The sequence below is a fragment of the Denticeps clupeoides genome, chromosome 19, assembly GCF_900700375.1.
Source record: "Denticeps clupeoides chromosome 19, fDenClu1.1, whole genome shotgun sequence".
NCBI classification, from domain to species: Eukaryota; Metazoa; Chordata; class Actinopteri; order Clupeiformes; family Denticipitidae; genus Denticeps; species Denticeps clupeoides.
The window spans coordinates 10556590-10581908 of record NC_041725.1 but is presented as its reverse complement, the minus strand read 5'-3'; the positions used below and the strand labels follow the sequence as shown (position 1 = coordinate 10581908).

General features: G+C 46.1%; 1 protein-coding gene across 2 annotated transcripts in view; it reads right to left on the bottom strand.

Annotated features, from left to right (window-relative positions):
- Positions 1-25319, bottom strand: part of arhgap42b (Rho GTPase activating protein 42b) — a 56346-nt gene that overhangs the window by 20870 nt on the left and 10157 nt on the right. For both annotated transcript variants that reach the window (XM_028961949.1, XM_028961950.1), the window contains exons 2-4: positions 20007-20102; positions 16468-16529; positions 8682-8753 (exon numbers count right to left, since the gene is read on the bottom strand). In XM_028961949.1, coding sequence (XP_028817782.1) covers positions 8682-8753; positions 16468-16529; positions 20007-20102 — 230 coding nt within the window. The remainder of the gene's footprint in view (positions 1-8681; positions 8754-16467; positions 16530-20006; positions 20103-25319) is intronic.

The window sequence follows — 25319 nt, the reverse complement described above, 5'->3', positions numbered from 1 at the left end:
CGCTTGGCAGGTGTGTTCAGGTATGGCTTCCAGCAGCAGGTTTATGGCGTAATGTAGGTGCCTCTTGAGGTCAACACATACAGTACAGGCCAATAGTTTGGAAACACCTTCTCGTTCAATGTGTTTTCTTTATTTTCATGACCATTTACATTGGTAGATTCTCCCTGAAGACATCAAAACTATGAATGAACACATGTGGAGTTATGTACTTAACAAAAAAAGGTGAAATAACTGAAATCATGTCATGTTTTATATTCTAGTTTCTTCAAAATATCCATCCTTTGCTCGGATTACTGCTTTGCACACTCTTGGCATTCTCTCGATGAGCTTCAAGAGGTCATCACCTGAAATGCTTTTCCAACAGTCTTGAAGGAGTTCCCAGAGGTGTTTAGCATTTGTTGGCCCCTTTGTCTTCACTCTGCGGTCCAGCTCACCCCAAACCTTCTGGATTTGGTTCAGGTCCGGTGACTGTGGAGGCCAGGTCTCCACTTTTTATTAAGTACATAACTCCACATGTGTTCATTCATAGTTTTGATGCCTTTAGTGAGAATCTACCAATGTAAATGGTCATGAAAATATAGAAAACACATTGAATGAGAAGGTGTGTCCAAACTTTTGGCCTGTACTGTACATCAGGTTGGTCAAAACAAGTGACAGAACACAGAATGACACCACTCGAGTACACAGTTATTACACAAATACTTAAAGAGCAGTAGATCAGTTTTAAATAGGGGCTGAGAAAACTAGTTCTAAACAACATCTCTGAGAAAGTCAGTATCAAGCAAAAATGTTATGAACTCTACTTATAATTACTTAAACTACTTAAAATTGAAAAACAAAAAAAAAATTAATTTTTTATCCAACAAATCATTTATCATAACACTCATTTTGGATGATGCACTAAAATGCTAATTCATGGCCAAATATCATTGGTCTGAATACAGAGCACTACATAATCCAATTTCATGAATTAATTCAACTTTCAAATGGATTAAATTATATTAAAATAAAAACTGTGGGTTATTAGAAACAGGCTGAATGTGCTGTTTCTTGAAAAGCCTAGTAAAAATAAAAAAAAATTAATCTGCAGGCATTCTGCAAGTGATCCATTTCTAAAGATGACTCCGCTGTTTGTATCTGAGGTCAGGTCATGGGAGTTTCTGCCCTGACTATTTTTCTGTATCCATCTTCTAATGCAACAGAGTAACATTTACATTTACAGTATTTACCAGACGCCCTTACACAGAGCAACTTACAATCAGTAGTTACAAGGACACCCAGGGTTTAGTGTCCTGCTCAGGGACCCAATGGTAGTAAGTCAGAGTAGAAAGTGGGATTTGAACCTGGGTATTCTGGTTCAAAGGCGAGTGTGTTACCCTCTAGGCTCCTACCACCCCATATTTTATATTCTAGTTTCTTCAAAATAGCCGCCCTTTGCTCTGATTACTGCTTTCCACACTCTTGGCATTCTCTCGATGAGCTTCAAGAGGTCGTCACCTGAAATGCTTTTCCAACAGTCTTGAAGGAGTTCCCAGAGGTGTTTAGAACTTGTTGGCCCCTTTGCCTTCACTCTGCGGTCCAGCTCACCCCAAACCATCTCGACTGGGTTCAGGTCCGGTGACTGTGGAGGCCAGGTCTCCACTTTTTGTTAAGTCCATAACTCCACATGTGTTCATTCATAGTTTGATGCCTTCAGTGAGAATCTACCAACGTAAATGGTCATGAAAATAAAGAAAACACATTGAATGAGAAGCTGTGTCCAAACCTTTGGCCTGTACTGTACATCAGGTTGGTCAAAACAAGTGTAGAGTAGAAAGTGGGATTTGAACCTGGGTATTCTGGGTCAAAGGTGAGTGTGTTACCCACTAGGCTCCTAACACCCCATTATTAAAATAAATTAAAGAATTAAATGAACAATTCAGTACTTTTATTTAACCTCTGACAAACAGGACACTATGTTGCATGCTGTCATGATCCGGTCCGAAAGGGGTTTCACGTAAGTCATGTGTAATGTTCCCTAATAGTTTTCACCTGTGCCAAATGTATAAAGCTGCCCTGTCCATTTCTGTTGGCCGTCAGGTCTTTGAAGTTATGTTTTATGTTCACCAACGTCTCCCCTGTCCTGTGCTTCACCATTAAACCCCGATTTTCGTGATGTCATGCGATTGCATCCTTCCTTCCTCTTCTTCTCGTCACCTCCTAGTCATCACTTCTGTTCACCTGCCTTGTCATGCCAGCATGGTTGTGACACATACAGAGTGTAATGAGCTGTATTTCATAGCCAACACATAACCAACTCATTTGATCCATTCCATGAGACAGAATAGTTTAAAAATCACATTTTGCTGCCCACAGATATACAGTATTGTTAACTTGTAGCAGATTGTTGATGGAGTTTTAAAAAATTCATTTCCTGTATGGTACCATGCACAAGCAAAGCATTTTTATTTATGAACACTTAGCATTAGGACCACTGTAGAAGAGTACTTAGGGCTCTGCTGACACAACACCAGCAATTTAACAAAAAAGCTTGAAAATCACTGGGCTGATGTGTGTGTGTTTTTTATATTTGTGAAATTTGTTAGTCCTCTTTAGTTACAGAATTTTGCATTTTGATAATTTATTACATCAGAGTTTGGTTTAGGCATAGAAGATCCATAGTGTACTCATATGCTTCATAGTTATTACCAAGGTCCCTAAAGACAGTTTTTCTGTGTTGGTTCAGAAGTTGGAGAGGCCAGATTGGGGACCACTTTCTTCTCCAGAGCAATAAGGCATGATCTCCATATGCCACCTTCAAGCACCTGTCCCCCTCCACCTGCGCTCTGACAAGACTGCCACACACACGATGCAGATGACAAGCACACTCGGCATAATTGACATTGGTGCTGTGGCTCCAGGAAGACAATAATGAGTGCACGCACACAATCCCACACAGTGTGTGGGCTTGTTAAAACTGGACCTTTAACACATGCAGAACGGTGATGGAACCGCGACGGCTCGGTCAGGTGAGGGATTTTGATGCCTGGCAACTCTCGGAACCCTCCCACCTCCACAGAGAAGAGGGACGAGAGGAAGAGCTCTCAGGCTCTCTAAACCTTCATCACGCAGCAGGGAAATGAAAGACTTCATTCCTCCAGCAGCCACCGGCTCCGAAGAAGCCTCTGAAGCAGCCGGCAGATGCTAATTAACACTGAATAATTACAAACACCTGCCCTGAATATTAAAAAAAACAATTTAAATAAACAATGTTTTTTTTTTTTTTTTTTACTCGTGTCTAATGCATTTGCTGTTCTACTCGCTGCTGATGTCTTCATTTCTCATGTATTTTAATTTGAGCCAATCAGAATGAAAGATGTTGCAAAAAAAGACTTTTATTTGTAGGTACATTTACAGGTAAATGCTGTATATATTAGTGTAATTAACTTAATTTGCTTCTATTTGCTATTTTTGTGCAAGTACTGAATTAGACTTTTTCATTATATTATGTGAAAGGCTTGATATACAGTACAGGCCAAATGTTTGGACACACCTTCTAATTCAATGTGTTTTCTTTATTTTCATGACCATTTACGTTGGTAGATTCTCACTGAAGGCATCAAAACTATGAATGAACACATGTGGAGTTATGTACTTAACAGTGAGAATCTACCAACGTAAATGGTCATGAAAATAAAGAAAACACATTGAATGAGAAGGTGTGTCCAGACTTGTGGCCTGTTCTGTGAATCAGTTAAATGAACAAGAGTAACATGACCCAATTATTAAAAATGGTTGCTTATTAGTTAATACACAGAGCCTCTGTACTCCTGAACCCAGCGCTCATGCTTAACCGCGCCCTAAGCGACACCGATCAGCTTGCAGTGTGACTAAACTCCGCTGCAGCTCCCCATTGACCTCACGGCTGCAATATCTGGGATAAGTCGCTCTCCAAACTGTGACAAGGCAAAAAAAAAAAGTAATGCATGCAGCGACAAACGCACCACCGTGTGAATGAGGGTGTCTGGGAAAAGAATGGAGACAAGGTGGAACTCCATTTGCAACGTGGCGCGCAGTTATGGAAAATGGTGCGTTATGTTATTAGCTGGAGAGGCAATTAAACAACGCTTTCTGGTGATCCGTTTAGCGGGCTGCCTGGGGCTGGTCTCAATTAAATTGGCTGCACTCGTCACAGAGCGACTGCACAATGAGCACCACAGCCGAGCTGTGAAGAGCTTCCACAAAACACCTGCAGACAGGGGATGTTTTTCTCTCGTCCGTATCTGATCATCTGATAGGGGAGCGCAGGATTCTTCTCGCCCCTGCCAGGGCCAAAATGGGAGTTAGATGGCGGCCAAATTTGTGCCCCTAATCTTGAAGTGCTTTCCACCCCTCTTACAGAGAGTGACTGTGCTGACAGTTTAGGTGATAATACGGGCTTGGGTGATACCTTCACCCCGTCGGTACGTCTCCCTCACACCCGGGCCACAAGATCCGCCCCTTGATAAGCCAAGATAAGACTGAGGCTCACATCTACATGCCGGTAAACGGACCATGTGACCCTCCTTATCGAAGGTTAACACAGCTAATACACCATCTACAAAACAAAGGCTTTTCTGGCACAGAAAAAGAGACTATTTGGGGTTTTTTTTGTTGGATGCTCTGCTTATTCATATCCAGAGCACGGAAACTTGGGGCCGATTTGGCTCAGCAGATCATGCCTCTACAACTGAAGTGAAAGTAAAGTGATTGTCATTGTGAGACACTGCAGCACAGCACACGGTGACACAACGAAATGTGTCCTCTGCTTTTAACCATCACCCTTGGTGAGCAGTGGGCAGCCATGACAGGCGCCCGGGGAGCAGTGTGTGGGGACGGTGCTTTTCTCAGTGGCACCTTAGCAGTTTGGGATTCAAACCGGCAACCTTCTGATTACGGGGTCTTCTTCCTTATCTGCAAGGCCACCACTGCCCCAAGTGTGACAACATCAATGCTGACTTTTTTTAAGCAGAAAATAATTGCGACTAATGGTAAAATCTTATTTTGTGCCATATACCAGTACTGAATTTTTGTCTAGATTGAAAAATGCCACGTGACATGATATGTATATATGTGTAGCCTCCAAGTACATATATTTGCGCCAACATAGTAGATTTACATTTACAGCAGACGTGAGTAACAATCAGTAGTTTACAGGACAGTCCCCCTGGAGACCTGTGACTTTATGGTGTTCTGGTTCATATTCGAGTGTCTTTCCCGCTAGGCTACTACCACCTCCTCGTGGTGCTTAAAAGCAACATTTGAAACCCCAGTCATCTGTGATTCTGCACATTCATTTAATAACGTAATATGCTTTGAAATAAAAGTTGTTTTGAGATCATCCCAGTGGCATGATTTCATTTGAGCATTATGGCCCGTCTCGGTAAAGAAACAGGAAGAGGAAATGGCCGCTCGGTCTAATTTGGGAAAAGAAATGAGCAGAAGTCTGAGCTGGCGGCTATTGGGCCACTGGACCTCACACTCCCATGCTGGCGGGTGCCCTCTGCTAGAGACACACACTCACACACCCGTCGCTCCGAGAGAGAGTTCCCAGCCAGGCATCCAGATTTCTCTTTGGGGTTTATTTGTAAAAACTGTCCTTAGGGTCTGCTTAAATTCCAAGGTCTAGGGGGCAGCTTGACTGTGAGACACACACACACACACACACACACACACACACAAACAAACACATTCTAAGGCTCAAGCTACAGCAGCAATCACAGATAGAAACAGCTGCCTTTTTTTGTCTAAAGGACGTGTAAGCACATGACTTTTTATTGCATACCTGAATGTCTCAGACAACCTGATGCAAGGCACACACACACACACACACACACACACACACACACACACACCCATACAAACTCTTCATTGCTGTTTTATGTGTACTCTTTGCTGTGAGTGGCCCCTCTGCGTTACTCAACGCTGACATCCTCAATCAAAGCAGGGACATCCTGCTTCAAATAAAATTGCCTTTTAGACTCAATTTGTGTCATTATGTTATTATGCCGCAGAAGCAGGCGGTTTTTCAGGAAGTCTCACAACGGACGGTGGTGCGAGTTTGAGGCTGCCGAGGCCAACAGCGCTCGTACCTGCAGGTTGTCTCAGCGGTGCTGTCGCTGACGCTGGCTCGCGACACCTCCTGCCCATCGCCACCTGCCACACAGGCTCCGTCTGCCAGGAGGTGGCCACCGAGCGCCCGCTGCCAGCTTCTGCCAGCGATGTCTGCTGTCCAGTCAGCATGACAACTACGCCTCCAGCCCACGTATCGCGCCAACCTGGCCGATCACTGGACTCACCGTCTATAAACCTTTGGAAATGAACTACTGCTGAAGGGAAGGGACGATGGACTAACAGACGGACCATGCTACAGGAGAGACAGCACGTGAGTAGTGTTCACTAGTCTGTAAATCAGGAAGCTTGAATCAAAAAATTGACAATCAATCTACTTTTTTGGTTTGGTAGTTTCCATGTCACTAGCAGAGATTCATTTGCGATGTCAACTCCCAACAACGGTACATGCCAGACTGAATGCAAATATGTATACATTCACACAGACACACACACACACACACATGCCAAGACTGTGAAATCATGAATGAATTCTTTTTAAAAATGAATTTAAAGTTAGTATTCTGAGACCCTTGTTAGACCCTTGCCAATACACACTCCAAATGTAGCGTATTGTGATACATATTGTATCGTTACGCATGTATCGTGATACGTATTGTATCGTGACCCATGTATCGTGGTACGTATCATATCATGATACGTATCGTATTGTGACCTATGTATCATGATCCAATACAAACCCCTAGTTCTTGAGTAGCTTAATTTCTGAAAATCGTACAGACGTTGATAACACTGTAACAGTGGACTGTGAGTCTTCTGCAGTGTAATTAAATAACCTTCAGGAACGCAGCAATAATCAATTTTTATACTCTCATGAACCTTGTTTCTTCATACATGATGTATTTGGTTAGCGTGAATCTACGTGTGTATCGGTGTGTGTGTGTGTGTGTGTGTGTGTGTGTGTGTGAATAGCACAAGGCATTACGGCAACATTCTCTGCTTTTCTGGCAAAGGCAGCGACTACATCACTGCGTGACCTCACTCGGGATCACCAGCTGGTCTGCAGAATGCCAAAATTCCCAAATAAGGCAAGTTGCGCTGTGCCTCTCCGACAGCTCATCTGTCCATACACACACACACACACACACACACACACACACACACACACACAGCCACTATGGAAGGGTCAGACTGTTGGGTCTTTCGAGATTCCCAGAACTGAGGCTTCAAAAAGTCCAGCGGCCCTGTGATTGATGGCGTTCAATCTAAGGGGAAGGGGAATGAGCCATTAGGAAGAAAAAGGTTAAAAGGAAATAAAGAAGCCGGGGGAGTGACAGGGCCAATGACTTTAAGAGGCCATTTGGTGAATCCGTAGGCCGGGGTAATAACATTCAGCATATGCGCTTAATGCCGTTCTCAGAGCAAAGTCAGTCCAAACGTATTACCAGAGACGCATTACACAATAACAAAGACGCGCAGACATAACAATGATGTCTACGATCTCCTCGAGTTGTAAAAACATGGCATGTTCATTTAAACCGCCATTCAGCATCGACGATTTTACTAGCTGTGCGGGCGAGGATGAAGACATCCCGTCTGTCCGCCCCACGCCATGTCTACACCTTGATTTCATCTCAGGGACGTCGACAGGGGTCAAGAAAAACACGTTTGGGGTATGTGCACTTGTCTATGGAGGCTGAAGGGTTGACAATGTCTGAGCGTGTGTTTGCTTGGTGGCGTGTGTGTGTGGGCCAGCCAGCCTATAAGAAATGACCACAAGCATGTGGGCCGTCGTTTCATGCGGCTGCCTCCGTCTACTTCTTCTTCTCCTCTGTAATATGCCTCACAGCCACGGGACCACAGACTGAGATGTGGTCAGCCACTACTTCACCAAGACTTCGAGGCTGTCGGATATGCAGCCAGGCTGGGACAGAAATGGCCGCACCCGTGCCGAGGACGCATTTGTTCCCTACCAACTGGCGGCCAATTACACACCAGACTGCTGCCCAACTCGTGGAGGACTAACAGGGGAGATGAAAAACTTGTCAAAAGCAAAAGTTTAACAATCAGAAGCCACAAAATATATTGGATAGAGGATTTTAATACACGCACACACACTTTCAAAGCTTTGATACGCTATTGTGACTCACAGAAGCACTTCAATTACATCATCATGGCGTGTGTTTTCATCTGAAGGGAAAATTGCAGCCTTGACTAGGCCCTGCCTTTCACAAGAGCATGGTGGCAGCTGCACAATAAAGGAGGGCGCTTTGGCCAAGGTAAAGAATACGCTGCTGGATAAAAGAGGGCGAGGTCACAGGAGCGTGCTCCCACTGACGGAGGATGGTACCTCCGAAGAAAGGCGCATTCATCCTTCTTTTTAAGCCAAAACACTTTCACTGTGGGGCTCGGCGGCTCAAACCTCCGTGCTTTGATGGCGGGGGGGCATTTTTTTTTAAAGCCCCGCCGCTCCAGCTCCTTGGTGCTATTACTCCCGGCGGGGGAGCATTTAGTTGCTCTTTGTAAAGATTAGAGCCATTTGCAGAGAAAACATTGGCAGAGAGAGATAACGAACAACACTAATGACTTACTTTGGCAGCACCGATCTGCTCCTTGCGGAACTTCTCCAAGGGTGTGATCAGGACGTCATCGGCGTTCTGGATCTGAAAACCAGACAGAAAGTTGCCATGAATAGGTGTTAATAAACCAGCTCGGAGCTGATCCGTCTCCGGCGGGACGAGGTGAAGTCGGCGCAGACTTCGGTGGCATGAAATGGACTGTTTTAACAACCACGGGGTAATGGGCAAAGCCGCAGTCTGGAATTAGCGCTTCATTATCAGGAGCGAATCTCATTCCTGGCGCGGCCGTAAAGCTCAGTCATAACCAAAAATAATGAAGTCGGCCCCATCACTCCCAAAAATAAGCGCGCCCACTGTAGCACTTTTATTGTACAACTTTGCACTAATAAAGTGTCCCCAAATTGTTAAATAAAAGTGAGAGGGCGAGAGAAAAGGTTGGGGGGGGGGGGGGGGGGGTCCGGCTGTTTTATACGAGCTGTAAAACACCAACGGTGTCAAGCTGAGAAGAAATACAACCACCGACGGTACCGAGGGGGAGCTTTACGGCGGCGCGCGGGCACACATTTCAATTCGAAAATACGGCCCATATACCCGCAGCGTCTCTCCGGTCGGCTCAGCCCGCCAACCCGGCGGCGGAGCGAGCGTACTGAAATAGATAACACGAGATATATGGTGTCAATTATGCTGCGAGGCTCGCACCTTTGAGCTCGGGGATCTGAAGGGCGGCTTCACCATCCCCGCTCCACTTTAATGTCAGTAGGTGACATCAGGGCAGCCGATTTGCATTTACGCGGCCCTCGGCCCTTCAGAGTGTTATTCAATGCCGTCGGTTTGCGTGATAAACCCTGCCTCTCTGCCCTGTAATACACACATTATACCGGCTCTAATTTTAGATGGCTCCCCCAGACGCAATATCGCCAACCCCGCTTATCTCCAGAGCTTTTGTTATGGCCTATAAATCTAAAGTGTGTCTACACAAAAAGCCCCTGAAGCACCCCTACCCACCCCACCCCACCCCACCATCACCTCAAGCCAAAACCCTCCAACCCATTTTAGCAGAGCGGCTCCTCGGCTGCATTATCTTATCTCCCAGCTCTCCATTTCCCCCTATACCAAGGATTCATTTACAGCATTTACAACTTGCGGAGACCTTCTCAAGAATTCAAAGAGCATGCACCCCCCCCCCCCCCCCCCCCCCCCCCCCTCTAATCTGAGCATAACAAATGATTTAATGGATTAACAGTGGCACTCATTACAGCGGCACTGTGTAACCCGAGGCTCTACCTAGGGAGCCCTGGGACGTGATCTCTGACAAATCCTCAGATTCAGGCTTATTGTATGATAATTATTTCTCAACTGGAGCCAGTGTACATATCTGAAAGCAGCGCAGGCCAGTATCGTCTCGTTGCTCCCCATGGCACCCTGAACGCTCCATTAAATCCTTTCAACAGCCTGAATAACAATGGCCAGGTACATAATTACAGGCCGGAGCCGGAATTTAGAGTGGGCTTTACTCATCCAAAATCCCGACACCGATGCTCAGACGCTGAAAGAAAACTCCCGCCATTGCAACATCACGGCTCCAGGTTAAATCTGAGAAGACCCAACCCCAATCACTAGTCATCACCGATGTTTTGGGGCGCGCTGATTCAGAGCCCATTCTGCCTTGCTATTGGCTCATTACACTGCTGGCCTGTTTTGACAAGAGCTTCGCTTGTCCTTACCTACTTTCATTGACACAGACTGAAGTCCAGCCAACTAATAACCTTCCAGGATTAAACCATCATCGGAAGGTAAACAGTCTTTCTGGCCCCTGGGTCACTTCAAGCGTTGCCTAATAAGGGATTTTCCCTGAGAAACGACAGCATATAAGAAAAAAATGCTTTTGTATCAACAACTTTTGCATAGATTCATAGTAATTTCTAGACAACATGTTACCACTGTCAGGTTTTAAACACTCCTCAGCATGGAATCCAGGCAGCCAAAGGTGAGAGCGAAGAAGTAAAAGCCCTCGCAGTCCAGAATGAATAATGCAGCCTCAATGCAGCAAAATCCATAACACCAACTCCGAAAATGGGAAATGGAGGGCATTGTTAGGCCCCGAGAAGTAGGAGGGGGGTATATAGCTAACAAGGAATGGGAATAGAGCATTGTTAGCCATCAAGAAAGGAGGAGGAAATATAGCTAACAAGCTTCCTCGGGGGGATTTCAGTCTGATCTTTAGTAGGACATTCAACTTGAACTCCGTTTTAAAGTACGCCGCTCACAAAGTCTGGCCTTAACAAGATATGGCGAAGGGTCGACCGGAAAAAAAAAGCCTTCACCTGACTTCATGAGTCTGACGGAACACATATGGCCTTAATTGCTGCCACAGAGACAGAAGAGAAATCGTTACCGTGGACAGGGCCGCGGCGTACGAGGGTCAGGCAGAGTGGCTTAACTAGACGAAGTCCATCTCGACACGTCAGAACGGCACGGAAAGCACTTTGGTGGGACGACGAACCTCTTTTCTTTCACCAGATAACCTTTCTTTTAAATTAAAATGAATGTTTTTAGCATTTGCTAAAAGGCCTTAAGTGCACATGAGTGGTGCGCGAGACCTCTTTGAATATGTATGTGTATGAGCGTGCAACTGCGTGTGTGTTTGGAGACTCACTTCCACACTACTTCCACACTACATGATATTCTTCCTTTGCACCAGGTCCAGACAGGAAATGCATTAAGCACGGAAGGAGCTCTCCGGCAGATTTCCCCGTTTGGCTAGAGATGGATTCCTCCATAAGGGCCTTGAGAGAGGAGAACACTTGTCTCCTCTTGCAGGCCGGCCGGAGATGAAGTGGCACACATATTCGCCCCGTGGTTAATCATGCCGATACCCAATAAGCAGCCAGGAGAGTAGCGCGTGTGCTCGCTGTGTTTTCATCTTCCCCGACCTTCCATGATACAGAAATGATCTCCAGGAAGTGGTGGGCGGAGCAATCCGCTCCGTTTGTTTTAGTTATGTGGAAGGCCCGGCACAGGCTGTCCTCGGTCCAGTCTGGCCGTTCTTGTCATTGTTACGGTGTGTGCCGTTCACGCCGCGCTGCCGCATACTCCGCTGCCTCGATTGCCGGCTGCGGTTGGTGGGCTCTGAGTTGTCGGCATGACGACACAGGCTTCGCTTTGAACGCTCTCTGGAGCCTCGTTACCGGGGCGCGGCCGACCTTGGGAACAATCGCCTGCTTTCTCTGTGTCGGGGCGGATTCGCGGTCACTGCTGGGTGTCCGGACCTCCGCCGAACAGGAGCACCAGCGTATCTTCAGGCCTAAACACGCCTGATAAAAAATCCGGTGTCTTGTAAAATGATCAAGCATGAAACAAGCACCATGGGGGTTAGCGACTGGAGTATGTAATTAGGTGGCGATGTAGGTAAGAGTGCTACGAACACGCGCCGCGATGCATGTTACGGCACAGCAGTGAGTCTGCGGCAATGTGCCGGACCCAGATAATGGAAGCCAGTTAACGCCACAAAGAAGAAAAAGGAGAAAGGAAAGGAAGCGCCGCTCAGAATACCGCCGGGGACAAAACAGGACAAAGATCCCCGCCCCGGCATCAGAAGGCATTCCCGGAAAAGGGCGCGATCGTCACTGAAATGCCACATCAGGGAAAATGCCCCCGTGCTGCACAATGGCATCAACGGCCCGGCAGCCCCGAACTACGCGCTCTCTCGCTCGCTCCTTCTCTCTCTTCCCTCGACCGAGGAGCCCGGCGAGTGAGGGAATTCAGCCGGACTCCTCTTTAAGGGCAGGTGGGTGGGGTCGGATAAGGCCGTGCCTGCAATAGTACACCGGCGCTGATGGAAAGCTCTTGACGGGCCACGGTTTCAGTCGTGGCACCTCGCCAAGCCCGCCGATAGTAAAAGTCCCCATACCGATGAAGCCAGGCGGATCCTGAGCTCCCCGCGCTCCTGGGCGCTTCAAACGCACAGTGCGTTAATTAATAATGCGCCGTAACAGGAAGGCCACTCATTCAGGCCAAGTGAACTTCCTTTCTGCAGAGTCGCCGTCTGAAAGCGAGCGCTTTGTTTTTTAAAAGGCTCTCTTATCGGGCCGCCTCTATTTTTGGCCACAGATTGACTCCAGATGTGAGCCGGTGGGAGGAAGTGGGGGTGCCGGGGTACCGTTTCAAATGTTTCAGTTCACAGTGGAATAAAGCTACAGTTGTGTTACAGTTGTGTCTGTTTAGCTACTCTGAGTAGACCCAAACCGGGGGATAACTTTTACAGTATTTACAGAGATTACAGTGCTGCCGCAACAATGAGCAGGACATTCTGACCCTCAACAGACACCATAATGGGACTCTGGAGACTCTAAGCATACTACCTGTTCTAATGCAATTTTCCAGTCTCATATATGGCAAACAACATGGAAATACTGGGTGGTCCGGCCCCGGGACCAGTTTGAAATAACTGCATGTTATGCTCGTAATCGCCGACCCCACATCCAGAGAGTCCTTGCCATACGACGCCATTTCTACTTAAAAAAGCTCTAGCTGAGTCAACCTCAGTCACAGTTCAAAAGATAATCCACTGAACCCTGGCCAATGTCAACGAAAGGCTTGGTGGAAAGTTCCGTGCCGGTTTCATTTCTGCATTCCACTTGGCTGCACATTAACTTCCTCCGCCCAGAAGCTCCAAGAGATGCCAGTTAGAGCTGATGGACAGCGTATCCACCTAGTCAAACACACCCTGTTCTCAGATCAATGCAACCTTTTCTAAATCAGAAGTTGGTTCTGCACATTAAAATTATGAGACACTCCCGTTCGGAAATGAATTGACCAAATAATCTCTGTTTTCTTAACTCTCATGATGTGACGAGGTACCATGCTTCATGGTTGCCAGATTTCTCCTCTATTGGCTTCCACTGGCACTCCACTATCCGGTAAGAAACTTAAAAATGAGCCCTGACACCTGCCTCAGCACCCCAGCACCTAGCCATGTAAGGACAAACCAACTCAAATCAATAAATAAACACAGATGAAGAATATTTTATTAGGGGGCAGATAAGATACTGCAATTGCAGTGATCTCTGGCTGCCTGAAGGTTCCTCTGTTCTGTTCTTGTCATGGCCTGGGCTGATTCTCATCCTAACCGATGTTCCTGTAGAGGCGGCAGGGTTGACACCTCGGAGCGGGGTCCCAATCTCGGGAAAATGGGTTCAGCCCTATTAGTCCATGCTGAGTACAGATCTGTAACTTTGGATTGCAGAGTATAAATAGACGTGAGGAGGCCATTATTTTTCCCTCTAAAACATACACACTCACATTTGTAGCTTTAAAGTACAACGTGTTGAGTTTAAGCAGCGCATACCGTAGCGCAGAGGTCACAAACAAATCATTAAAGTAACACGCTTTCACGAAATGTTATTCTGGATCCACTTCTGAGCGGCGTAATTAGCTCAGAGACAACATTCTCGCCCGGGCTTGTTAAAGTTACAGGAAAGCACTTGCTTTGTTAAAACATAATAAATGCGGAAGGGAAGAAGCACTCCACCAGAAGACTGCCCGATGTGCTGTTTTGTTTGTCAGTGTTATAAATGATATATTCTCTATGCAATCGGGTGACCAAAAAAAAGGGAAAACCTCAAGAAACAAGAAGAGCAGTTCTTTTTTTTGCTGATGTGGTTAGGTCTCATTTGTCCCCTGAGACTGAGGGGTCACTGCAGGTCAACAGAAGGTGATTGTGAGTGATCGCCATCATCATATAATGAAACATCTCAAGAGTCGTCCAGGAAGAAAGAAGAAGAATGTGAAGTGATTGTGAAACACTGCAGCACAGCACACAGTGACACAATGAAACATGTCCTCTGCTTTCAACCATCACCCTTGATGAGCAGTGGGCAGCCAGGACAGGCGCCTGGGGAGCAGTGTGTGGGGACGGTGCTTTACTCAGTGGCACCTGACTTATTATTTATTGCTGCTGCACTTTGTCTTCTATGTCTTCTATGTATCATGTTCTATGTTCTGTCTACGTGGGAGAGGTTTTCAAGTAAGAATTTCATTGTGCTCTGTACGCTGTACTTTAGACATATGACAAACTTCAACCTCAACCTCAACCTTGGTGGGCTGGGATTCGAACCGGCAACCTACTGATTACAGGGCCGCTTCCTTAACCGCTAGGCCACCACTGCCCCAAAGGAACCATGATACACAAGATTGCAGAATTACAGTACTCAAGAATTACAGTACAGGCCAAATGTTTGGACACACCTTCTCATTCAATGTGTTTTCTTTATTTTCATGACCATTTATGGTAGATTCTCACTGAAGGCATCAAAACTATGAATGAACACATGTGGAGTTATGTACTTAACAAAAAGTGGAGACCTGGTCTCCACAGTCACTGGACCTGAACCCAATCGAGATGGTTTGGGGTGAGCTGGACCGCAGAGTGAAGGCAAAGGGACCAACAAGTGCTTAAAAAAGCAGTAATCAGAGCAAAGGGTGGCTATTTTGAAGAAACTATTTTGATGCCTTCAGTGAGAATCTACCAATGTAAATGGTCATGAAAATGAAGAAAACACATAGAATGAGAAGGTGTGTCCAAACTTTTGGCCTGTACTGTATGAGACACAAATTAAGAATTGAGGCTGGTTTGGTTCATGGAGCCATGGTGCCAGGAAGCAGACCACAGGCAGCACCTTCCTGGGGCACTTTATTCCTCCTCATTACCTCCTACATTTATAAAAACCTGGCGGTTCCTTCAAAGCTCAAAGTGTATGGTGACACAAGGGTGTGAGGGCCTTCTCAAAAGTTCTCCAGTTCACTTGATACTTCACTGGATAATGGAAGATGTGGGTTCTCTTGCCAGACAGGAGAGGTTGAAACCATGTCATGACACCTGGGGGGTAAAGACAAAAATAAGCATCTTTTCCCGAGCCGAGGCCAAAAAGGCCGTCTCTAATACATCTTTAGCGAGACAGAAGGGTTGAGTGGGTGTAACAGCTAGCAAAATCTCATTTTAATCAGCCGGAGTTGAGAAGATCTAGGACACTCACACAAAGTATGCTTTTTATCTTTTGACAAAATGACACAGTAGTTACTCTACCCCACAGGTTATCCTGCCGCAAAGTTATTTATCTCACCAAAATCGATATTGAACTGAAGAACAGCCCAAAATTTACTGAGGAGATTAATAGCGCCCAAGTCTGAATTGACAGCGCCTGGAGACGATGAAGAAACCGATTCGTTGTTCTACCTCAAGGTGATACACCCCTACTACTTAATCAAAAAGCATTCACTATACTGCAGAAGTTTGAGTTCAATTCCTTTATACAAAATGTTTAAAACAGCTACAGGTGTAGAAAGGCTATTGCTCTGCTTTATGACATGTGACAATACTAATTGCAAATACTAACAAATAGTGGCACAAAAGCGTGTGGCCAAGAACGTCCATGAAGAGTACCTGTATCGCTGCATCACCGTAACTGTGTTTTTTACTCGCTGGTGTGTAAATAATTCTGCCACAAAGAAGAATATTTTTAACGATGTTCAATGTTTCAAGTTTAAAATGTGAATAAGTCTCACACACACAAGGTAGAGCAAGCGGTGTGGGTCCTATACCTGTCCAATATTGCCCCCCCCCCAAAAAAGCACCCAAAACACAGAAAGCATCTGATAAAACATTGAACTGCGGTGACTGCTTCACACTCTAAAACAAGCAATTTTCCCCCAAACCACCAAATCTGGCATCAATGAGCGCAAGACGCTGTCTCCTCACAAACCAAAAAGCTTCGTGTAATTGTACAGATAGAAGTCTTACCAAACGCCTCCTCTCTTCTTCCACCGTGTTCAACAGCTGGGAGAACTCTTTGAAGGACTGAGCTGAAAGAAAGAAAATATATCACGTTACTGTTAATGATCCAGCAATCAAACATCGGTAACGTGGTTTGTTATAAACCAGCATGAATGAAGTGACCATTAAGTAAATGTTAATACACTCTGATTTAGTGCCTGCTTGAATTGCACTAATGGCATTTACCATTTTTTTTTTTGTTTGCAGGAGAAGGAAAACAGACTAATGCAGAGCACTCATAAATCCCCAAACTGCTTCTTCATAAAAGTAAGTGGCAGGCTAACAATAAAAGGTATTTTTAACAACACACGACACAGATGCCAGACGTTTCCTTGCATGGCCCTGAAATACCCATCGTGAAACTTTACTGATTTCCTTCCCGTTTCGTTGCGAGCAGGAACGTCTCCAGACGGCTCATTTAGGCCCGCTCTCCACCTCTGCCGGCCCTCGGCCAAGGCGCCGGCCCATGAACACCTTATCGCTTGTGTTACACAAAAGGCCAGATGAAGAATTCTGCCTTTTTCAGCCTCTTCATCCGAGGCGCCCGTGTCCATTTCAGCTATTTGAGGTCCATGTGAACGTGGGTGATTGGGGGGGTTTGTATGTCCAGCTCGCATCTGGAAGGCTCCAGACCCCTTAGTCCCATTCGGTGATGGTTTGTAGCAAGCAGTGCCTCAGTCAGATTACATTTTTTTTTTTTAAAGACTGTTTCGTTAAAAAAATCATCAGCAACCACGTCACCCATGTGACAATGCAACTGTCACTTTAGTCATTCAATCAAGCAATGAACCAAATCTAATTGATAATGAGGAGAATTGCTTTTATGGCTTTGATTGGGAAGATGTAGGACGGGGGTGGGCGGGGTCGTCTCAGCGCTTTCTCCCTCTCCAGGGTTTCGTGACCAGTTTGTGTATGAGTTTTTTCGAGTTGGACCATCCTTGTTCCCTTGTATGATTTATCTTTTACGTTAATAAACTGTTCACTGTACCCCATAAACGCATTGCTTTGTCACTTCCTTTGAGCCGTGGTCGTGACAGTCCAATACAAGTCCTCCTCAATTCTGCCGAGAACAGATGGGCACAATGACTACATTCATGCTCGCTGGTTATTGCCGACCAGAGCCGCTAAATGGTAAACAGGTATTAGAGTTAAGCGGGTAATTACTTTGCCACAAAGGTGTTCACTTTTCCCCCTTCGAAACATCTTTTTTTTTTTTTTTAGATCATAAACAAGTAAGTGTTATGAATAAGTAAGAATTGAAGGGATCAGGAAGGGGGGGGGGGGGGGGGGGGGGGGGGGGGGGGGGCAAATACTTTGTCCCTATAAATGTGTACGGGAGCCGAGCGTGAGGCGCAGATGGACGGAGACACAATAACAGCCCCACCGGAGCCCAAAGGCAACCTGGCCTCTATTAGTGGCAGGTCCTGCTTCATCAAGAGCGAGGGGCGGGTGGGGGTGGGCGAGAACGGGCAAGGGTAGAGGGCACAGCTGTAGCTGCTGATGGGACGAGATTAGATGCTCGGGACAGGAAATGGGGTTACAGCTTGCATATCATTCACAGGTTAATAGGACGGAGGCGAGAGAGATCTGATGAGTCACTCGGCGCGTCTCGGAGGGACCGGGCTGCTGCAGGAACGGACGCTATAAATAAAACCGCAAGGATGGCACCGCGCTCAGGATAACAGTAATATCCCGTATTATTCCCCGTACACTTAAGCCCTGGTTATTTAATGGGTAAGTGAACATAAAACCACTATCGTTCAGTGCTCCTAATAAAATATGGAATGTTAAACATTTTTTTTTTTGCGCAGAGGGAGAAGCGCGAAGACTTGACAAGTTCTGACCTTAAAGAAAAAGGAAAAGGCCTGTAACTTTTTCAACAATTAATATTTCTATTGCCACATCAATCTCAGCTGTCAGATTGATTCCTAGATAACTGGTGTGGCTTCTGAATGTCACTGCAGGAGGGCAGCGAATGAAATCGATAAAAGGTCAGGCAAACCCGTCTCCCCGCCACAGACAAACCCAGAGACGTCCAGGGAGGTTCGAGGGATCAAAGTAGATTGCGGCGGCGCTGCATCAACCAGCAGGCTGGGGTTCACGCCTGGGTCCAGTCAAGTCAATCAGAAAGCACCGTTTCATTGATGACCAGATTGATTTCAGTAGACAATTACATTTTTCACCAGAGACGACAACACTGGCCTTTTGGAGGCTGGTAGGTACAGGATAAGAGAGGTATGAGAAAAGTAGCCACTAAAATACTTTTTTTTTTTTGCTCTATCTATCCATCCATCCATCCATCCATCCACCCATCTATAAATATATAAAATTCACAACCTGCCTTAAACAATGAAATCTCTGTTTTGACAGGATTTATGTTTCTATTGTGACAGAGTTTCCATGGGAAAGTCTACATGGAGGACCAGGAGGGAGGCTCATCAAGGGACACAATCCAAACAAGTGCATAAGAAACAGCAAGCATAAGAAAAATGAAGCACTGGCAAGTAAAGTCATTGTGTCGGGAACTTTCAGACAGGTTGCAGGGCACACGGCGAGACGGCGGTTAGCACCGTGGCTCCGCACCTTTACAAGATGCGTGTGTTAAAGAACTGAAGTGAGACTCGAGATTGAAAATTGAGCATGAAAGAAGCAGGCTGGCCTTGCCAGCATTACCATCCAAAACCCCCCGCGCTGAGGTCAAGCCAGGAACTACCAGCTTGAATTGGAGAACAGGTGGGCAGCAACGTCTGCACCATGGGGAGGGGAGGGGTGCAACATTATTGCCAGGATGCCAGAGAAGTTCTGCAGTTTCACAAGCTAATTAGCCAGACTACCACACAGCAACAACCAGGCAACAACATTTTCTCATTTAAAAAAAAAAAAAAAATCAACACAAAAGAGTTCCCCTTTGAGCAAATCTCAGTTCCCGTCTGGCAGACAAGTGCATTGGGAGCCAGGTCTGGACACAGATGGACTGTGGAGAGAGAGATAATGAGGAGAGAAGAACAGGGAGACAAGACAAGTGAGGCCAATAAGAGCCTCCAGCCCCCTTCCAAACCTGCTTCAGAACTCCGCCGTCAACCTCAGCATCGCAATTACTCCCCCGATTTGAAACTAAACTGAACAGCTCACACATGCAACAGAGAGAACAAAATGTCGGAGGTCGGGGGCTCTTTTGCAGAAGGTTAAGGCAGCACATGGCAAGAAGTGGACGGATCGCTGTTCTGACACGTGCATTCACGCTGTCATCCACAGAGATCATGTAAAACTGTCCCCATGTGAAGACGTGGCGGGACAACAGAGCGTGCTGGGGGCGGAGTTCGGGCCGCAGCGCTCCATGAATGTGATGCTTGGACAGACGGGTCTCCACTGGGAGCTCTTACGGAAATACCAAGTAAAGGTCATAATTAAGATGACAATCCAGTCCCTCCAGGAAGGGCAGAGTGTGTTGTTTCTGTGTGTGTGTTAGGGAACGGGATCTGCCTGTGTGCTTGGAGGAAACTCACCAATGTTCACCTCGTCGTCTGTCTCTGCATCGCCGATGCACTCGAACTGGAACTCCTGAAGTGACTGGGAGAACTTCTGAACCGCTGCGGAGAGACCTGGGGGGGTGAGAGAGAGGAAAAAGGTTAACTTCTCCATTTGTGAATTTCTCTAAAGTGTTAAATCCGACACCTTTCCGCAGACGTGTCAGCACAGCGAACACTTCGCTACACCAACACCACCTTCAGGGTGGAGACAAGGAGCTTCGTTTTTAGATATAAATCTCCCTTCCTTCCCTGCTGACTAGAAAAACCCACAACACTATTCATTTTACATGAAATGATGATCTCAGTTCAACCCAGACCACAAAGACAATCATTTTTGCAGCATTTTAATTTTTAACATGATACTCACTATGACTACGCAAAGATAAAAAAACATTTGAACAACAAAAGGTGTTTGAACTGAAACAGTAAAATTTCACCGCGATTTGTTCTTCTCTGTGTCCTTATACAAAACAGTAACACAGGGTTACATCATGAGATTTCATTGGTCTGAGGCTCAGACATGCATATAATACAAAATATGATGGTTCATAATTTTATATTCACGAAGTGCAAAAGTCCTTTAAAAGGTCAGATACAGGTCAGGATTTGGGATAGTTCCATCTGTCACCGCTGCTAAGCAATGTGACCCTGTTACCAGGAACGGACAAAATACTATGGAAAACATGAATAAGGTACCAACATGAATATTGTTCATTACTGCCCTGCATTTTCATCTGAAACAGGCCCTTGTACGGACTCACCTCATCTCACATCATGGCTAACTGGGCGGTGGTGGTCTGGCGCATAAGGAAGTGGACTCGTAACCAGAGGGTTGCAGGTTCAAATCCCGAACCGCCAAGGCGCCACTGAGGTGCCGTCCCCACACGCTGCTCATAAATCACTAAATGCAACAGTAGCGGCACAGTCAAAAATTAGTGACAAGGGCGGTACCATGTTGGACTAACCCGGTTTAAGATTTTATTAGTAACTGTATTCTACAGTATTAGTCCTCCGTATTATGTATTAGTATAATTAATTAGTATATATAATCTAATTAGTATAAAAGAGCTTGACTATGAGAAAAGGGGAATTACTGTGTCCGTTTAAACAGGAAGTGAGGAGCGCCACTAACAGCGGCAGGTGGTAGTTTACACACGCGAAACTCAAAAATGTTCCGATGATCCTCCCAGCACCCCAGGCTGTCTAATCTGCGTTAATGAGAAGCAGCCCTGATCAAGGCAGCGAGTGTTTGGCTTAATCGAAAAAATTCCTGTCAGTCAGAGCCGTGCCCCCACAGTCAACGCCAGGCCCGCGAACGCGGCGCATTTGTCCCTCGGCGCCTCGAGTGTGGGACGAGTGGCCTCGAGTACTCGTAGGTGTCAGTTGCCATGGAAAAGATGTCTTTTTCTTATAGGAAGAGACTTCAATCAAAATTTCTAACAAGGGACCACGGGGGAAAGCAATTCCAGCTCGCATTAAGAGACAACAATCTAGCGCAAGTTCCTTCAGGAGCGCTCTTCATTTTATCAGTAATACGTGCTGTCGTGCAGCCTTCAGTCTTCGGGAGCGACGCCGGGTTTCTTTTTGGTGGTCAAACAGGCCACAAATAGAGATGGATGTTGCAAGCATTTCTTACATCAAAGCCCATCTATTGATGCGTCGGGGCCCACAGACAAGCCCTCGGCATTTGGTTTATTTCGGCACTCCTTTAATAATCGAGCACTGAGATTCATATCTGAGAACCGAAGGCAAAGTATTTTGGCCTCCACACCTCTCATGGTTCCATCACTGTGTCTACAGAGCGCAGACGTTTTTACAGAAGCTCACCCTTCCTCTGGACGGACAGAGCTAATGGCTCAGATTCCGTGCCTGTGGCCACTGTTGTTTGCTGATGTCGCGACAGCCCTATTTGCTGAAAATAAAGGTATAATGCAACGTCCTTACAGCCCAGTGGGTTCTTCTGAATATTGATTTGTGGACCACAGCAGGGAATTCGTGACCCAAAAGCGGGCCGCAGACCAGGAACGCTGCCATAGACAACTTCCCTTCAAAGGGGTAATGAAACCAGTCTGGTCGTCAGGGATTTGTACACTTCTCTTTTTACTTGGGTCTTCACATGATGCAGAAAAAAAAACTTTATCTCTAAAAACCAACCACTTTAAACCTTCAAATAGTATCTTGGGCCGTTGCAGTTTGTTGGTTAACCAAGAGTGCCCCAGTGTCTACACCACATCATCCATTCATTGTTATTACCCCCTGAAGCCCCATCGTGGGGTCCCCCCCTACACACAGTAAACTTACAGTGGGGCGGCGGTGGCCTAGCGGTTAAGGAAGCGGCCCCGTAATCAGAAGTTTGCGGGTTTGAATCCCGATCCACCAAGGTGCCACTGAGCAAAACACACTGGTCCCCGGGCGCCTGTCATGGCTGCCCCCTGCTCACCAAGGGTGATGGTTAAATGCAGTGGACACATTTCGTTGTGTGCTGTGCTGCAGTGTTTCACAATGACAATCACTTCACTTCCAAACAGCATCTTTAGGTCTTCTCGCAGGCATACAAAAATCCAGCAGAACCTTCAACGCAGAAGAATCCCGAAGTGCATCGATTTCCCAGGTACCGAGGGCAAAGGGTCATACTGAAGCACCAACACTATGATACACAGCACACAGTCTTCTAGAGCTAACAATAGTTCTTCATTTCAGCACATTTGCACTATAATGTGAGGCATTCATCATGCATTTTAAAAAATTGCCCTTGTTGATACAATGTCAACACTGATGAAGAGGCGGGAGTGCAGATAGGCAGCGTCTTACTCATTCAACACGGCCTTAATACCGATCAATACGGGGAAAAGTAAAGAAACAAATAAGCCCCACTTACTACCATTGTGTCCCTGAGCAAGACACTTAACCCTAAGTTGCTCCAGGGGGGGACTGTACCTGTAACTACTGACTGTAAGTCGCTCTGGATAAGAGTGTCTGATAAATGCCATAAATGTATTAAAAAATTAAATGTACGAAAATGTTTTACATCAGACACCTTGACGGTGACGCAGACGCGAACCATTAATACGGTATGGTCCAGATAAATGAAAATGGTCAGTCTTCACCACCTCTGTGTACTTAAGAACTGTCGTACTGCTGACATCGGTACAACCTGAGAAACCTGTTTCGGGACCTTGGCCCCTTTTGGTTTGTTTACTTTAATAAATCTGTTTTGCATGAAAACACTTGCGTTCGGGTCGTCTGTCCGTACAGACTGAACTGAACTCCAAGCCTTTCTAGTACGAACAAATCCCATATCTGGGCCAGCTATAGAGCCGAATTTCTATACATTTTTTTGATCTACCTATTTATTTTCTGATCAGCAGATCATAATGAGTCAGTTCATGCAAAGCTGCGTTCCGCTCCACGGAAAAGATCTTACCAGCACGCCGGGCCGCTCCTGCGCTTTTCCCAAATGAAGTACTATTGTGCGCACCGTTTCCGTGACAGCCGCTTTGGCAACATCATAAAGCGCGTCTGTGTTCGGGAGCTAACTGTGCCGGCCCTTGCCAAGCAAAGCGTCGACTTTCCAGAGGAGCAGCACTTCCATGAATATTTCACGAACGAGTGGAAGTGGGCTAAAGTGTTCCGCTTCTTTCTTTCTATCTTTCTTTATGTTTCAAAAGCGAGCACAAAAATGTTGACGTGAATTATGGTGAAAATTAGTCCCCTTCCCTTCTGAAATAAAACCCGAGCTCCTCCATCTCCTGTTCCTCCATGGTAAGTCCCGGCCTGCGCCAGCATCCGGCACGGGAGGGAATCTGAGGGCCTTTTCCGGGGTTCACCTGGGACGCTCGGCAGGGACTCCCCTCGCTGGCCGTGGCGTCCTGTGCGTGTATCGCATTCGAACCGCCTCCGGCCCGTGAACCAGGCACATCAATAATTCATGACCTTTCACCTGCAACGAGAGCCCGGCTGAGTCGAGAGTGACCTACCACCCGGCAGCCCTAATCCAATGAGCATTCAGATTAGGGTTGCAAAGGGGCGGAAAATTTCCAGTAAATTTCCGAAAAGTTTCCGGTAAATTTCCATGGTAAGTTAAGCTTGGGAATTTTGGAAATTAATGGGAATTAAGGAGAACTAACTGGGAATATTTTATTTCCAAGCATAAATATAAACAGAAATCATAAGAAATCCTCCATGCAAAATGTTTTCAACAGATATTTCAACAGATTTATTTGTAAGTACAGTAGAATAGAACACGTTCCAATAACTTGTTTCATGGATGAATAAAAACAGAAATGTTGAGTTCAATATTACCATCCCCTAACCCCGCTCATTCAAAAATGCCCCCTGTTCAAAAATCTCCACAAAGTCCCATTCAAAAGGTTAAATGAAAAATGCCACTTATCCTCCAAAACGTCCCATTAAACATGCAAATCTTCCTTCAAGCAATCCTCTTTTCTCATTTTTGCTCAGTCAATAGACTCTTCCTGGACCTCATCATCATCCAACAACATGTCCACTTCCTCAGCATCCAACTCTGAGTCTTCCTCTTCAGTGTCACTTTCCAGCCTTGTTGAGGATGGCTCTGTGTCAGGCTCAAAGAGCCGTAGGTTTGCCCGAATGCCGACCAGCTTTTCCACTCTCACATTTGTGAGCCTGTTGCGAACCTTTGTGTGGGTGTTCCCAAACAGTGACCAGTTGATGATGATGGTGGGATTTGGAGGAGGATGGAGGCTACAGGTGCAAGGGCCTCAGATTCACATAGTCCCTTCCACCAGGTGGCTGCAGATATGTGCTGGCATGACTGCCATATTCCATCCCCTTTCCAAAGGCCTTGCTTTGTTCGATACTTTGCCAAACTGCCTAGAACTTTGCCTTTATCGAGACCCGGGTGGTCAGACATGGCTGTAATGACCGCATAGGCACCATTGATCTCTTCCCCAGACAGTATGCCCTTGTCATATTTGGGGTCCAGCATGTATGCTGCTGCATGCACTGGCTTCATGCAGAACTCCCTCCGCTGTTCCAATGACTTGACCACAGCCGTTTCCTCTGCTTTCAGTAGTAGGAAAGTGGGCAGAATTGTCTGGATTTCTTCTTTGAGTTCTGCAAAAAGGCACTGGACATCTGACAAGATGGCACCATCCCCCTCTATCTTCGCTATTGCTGCTGCAATAGGTTTGAGGATTTTCTGACTGCTAGATACTCTTTCCCACCAACTTACCTCACTTGTTAAGTCCACAGGCTCAAATGTGTGCCTTCAATGCTCTTTGTCCTTCAGGCTCAAAAGTGTGGTCCATG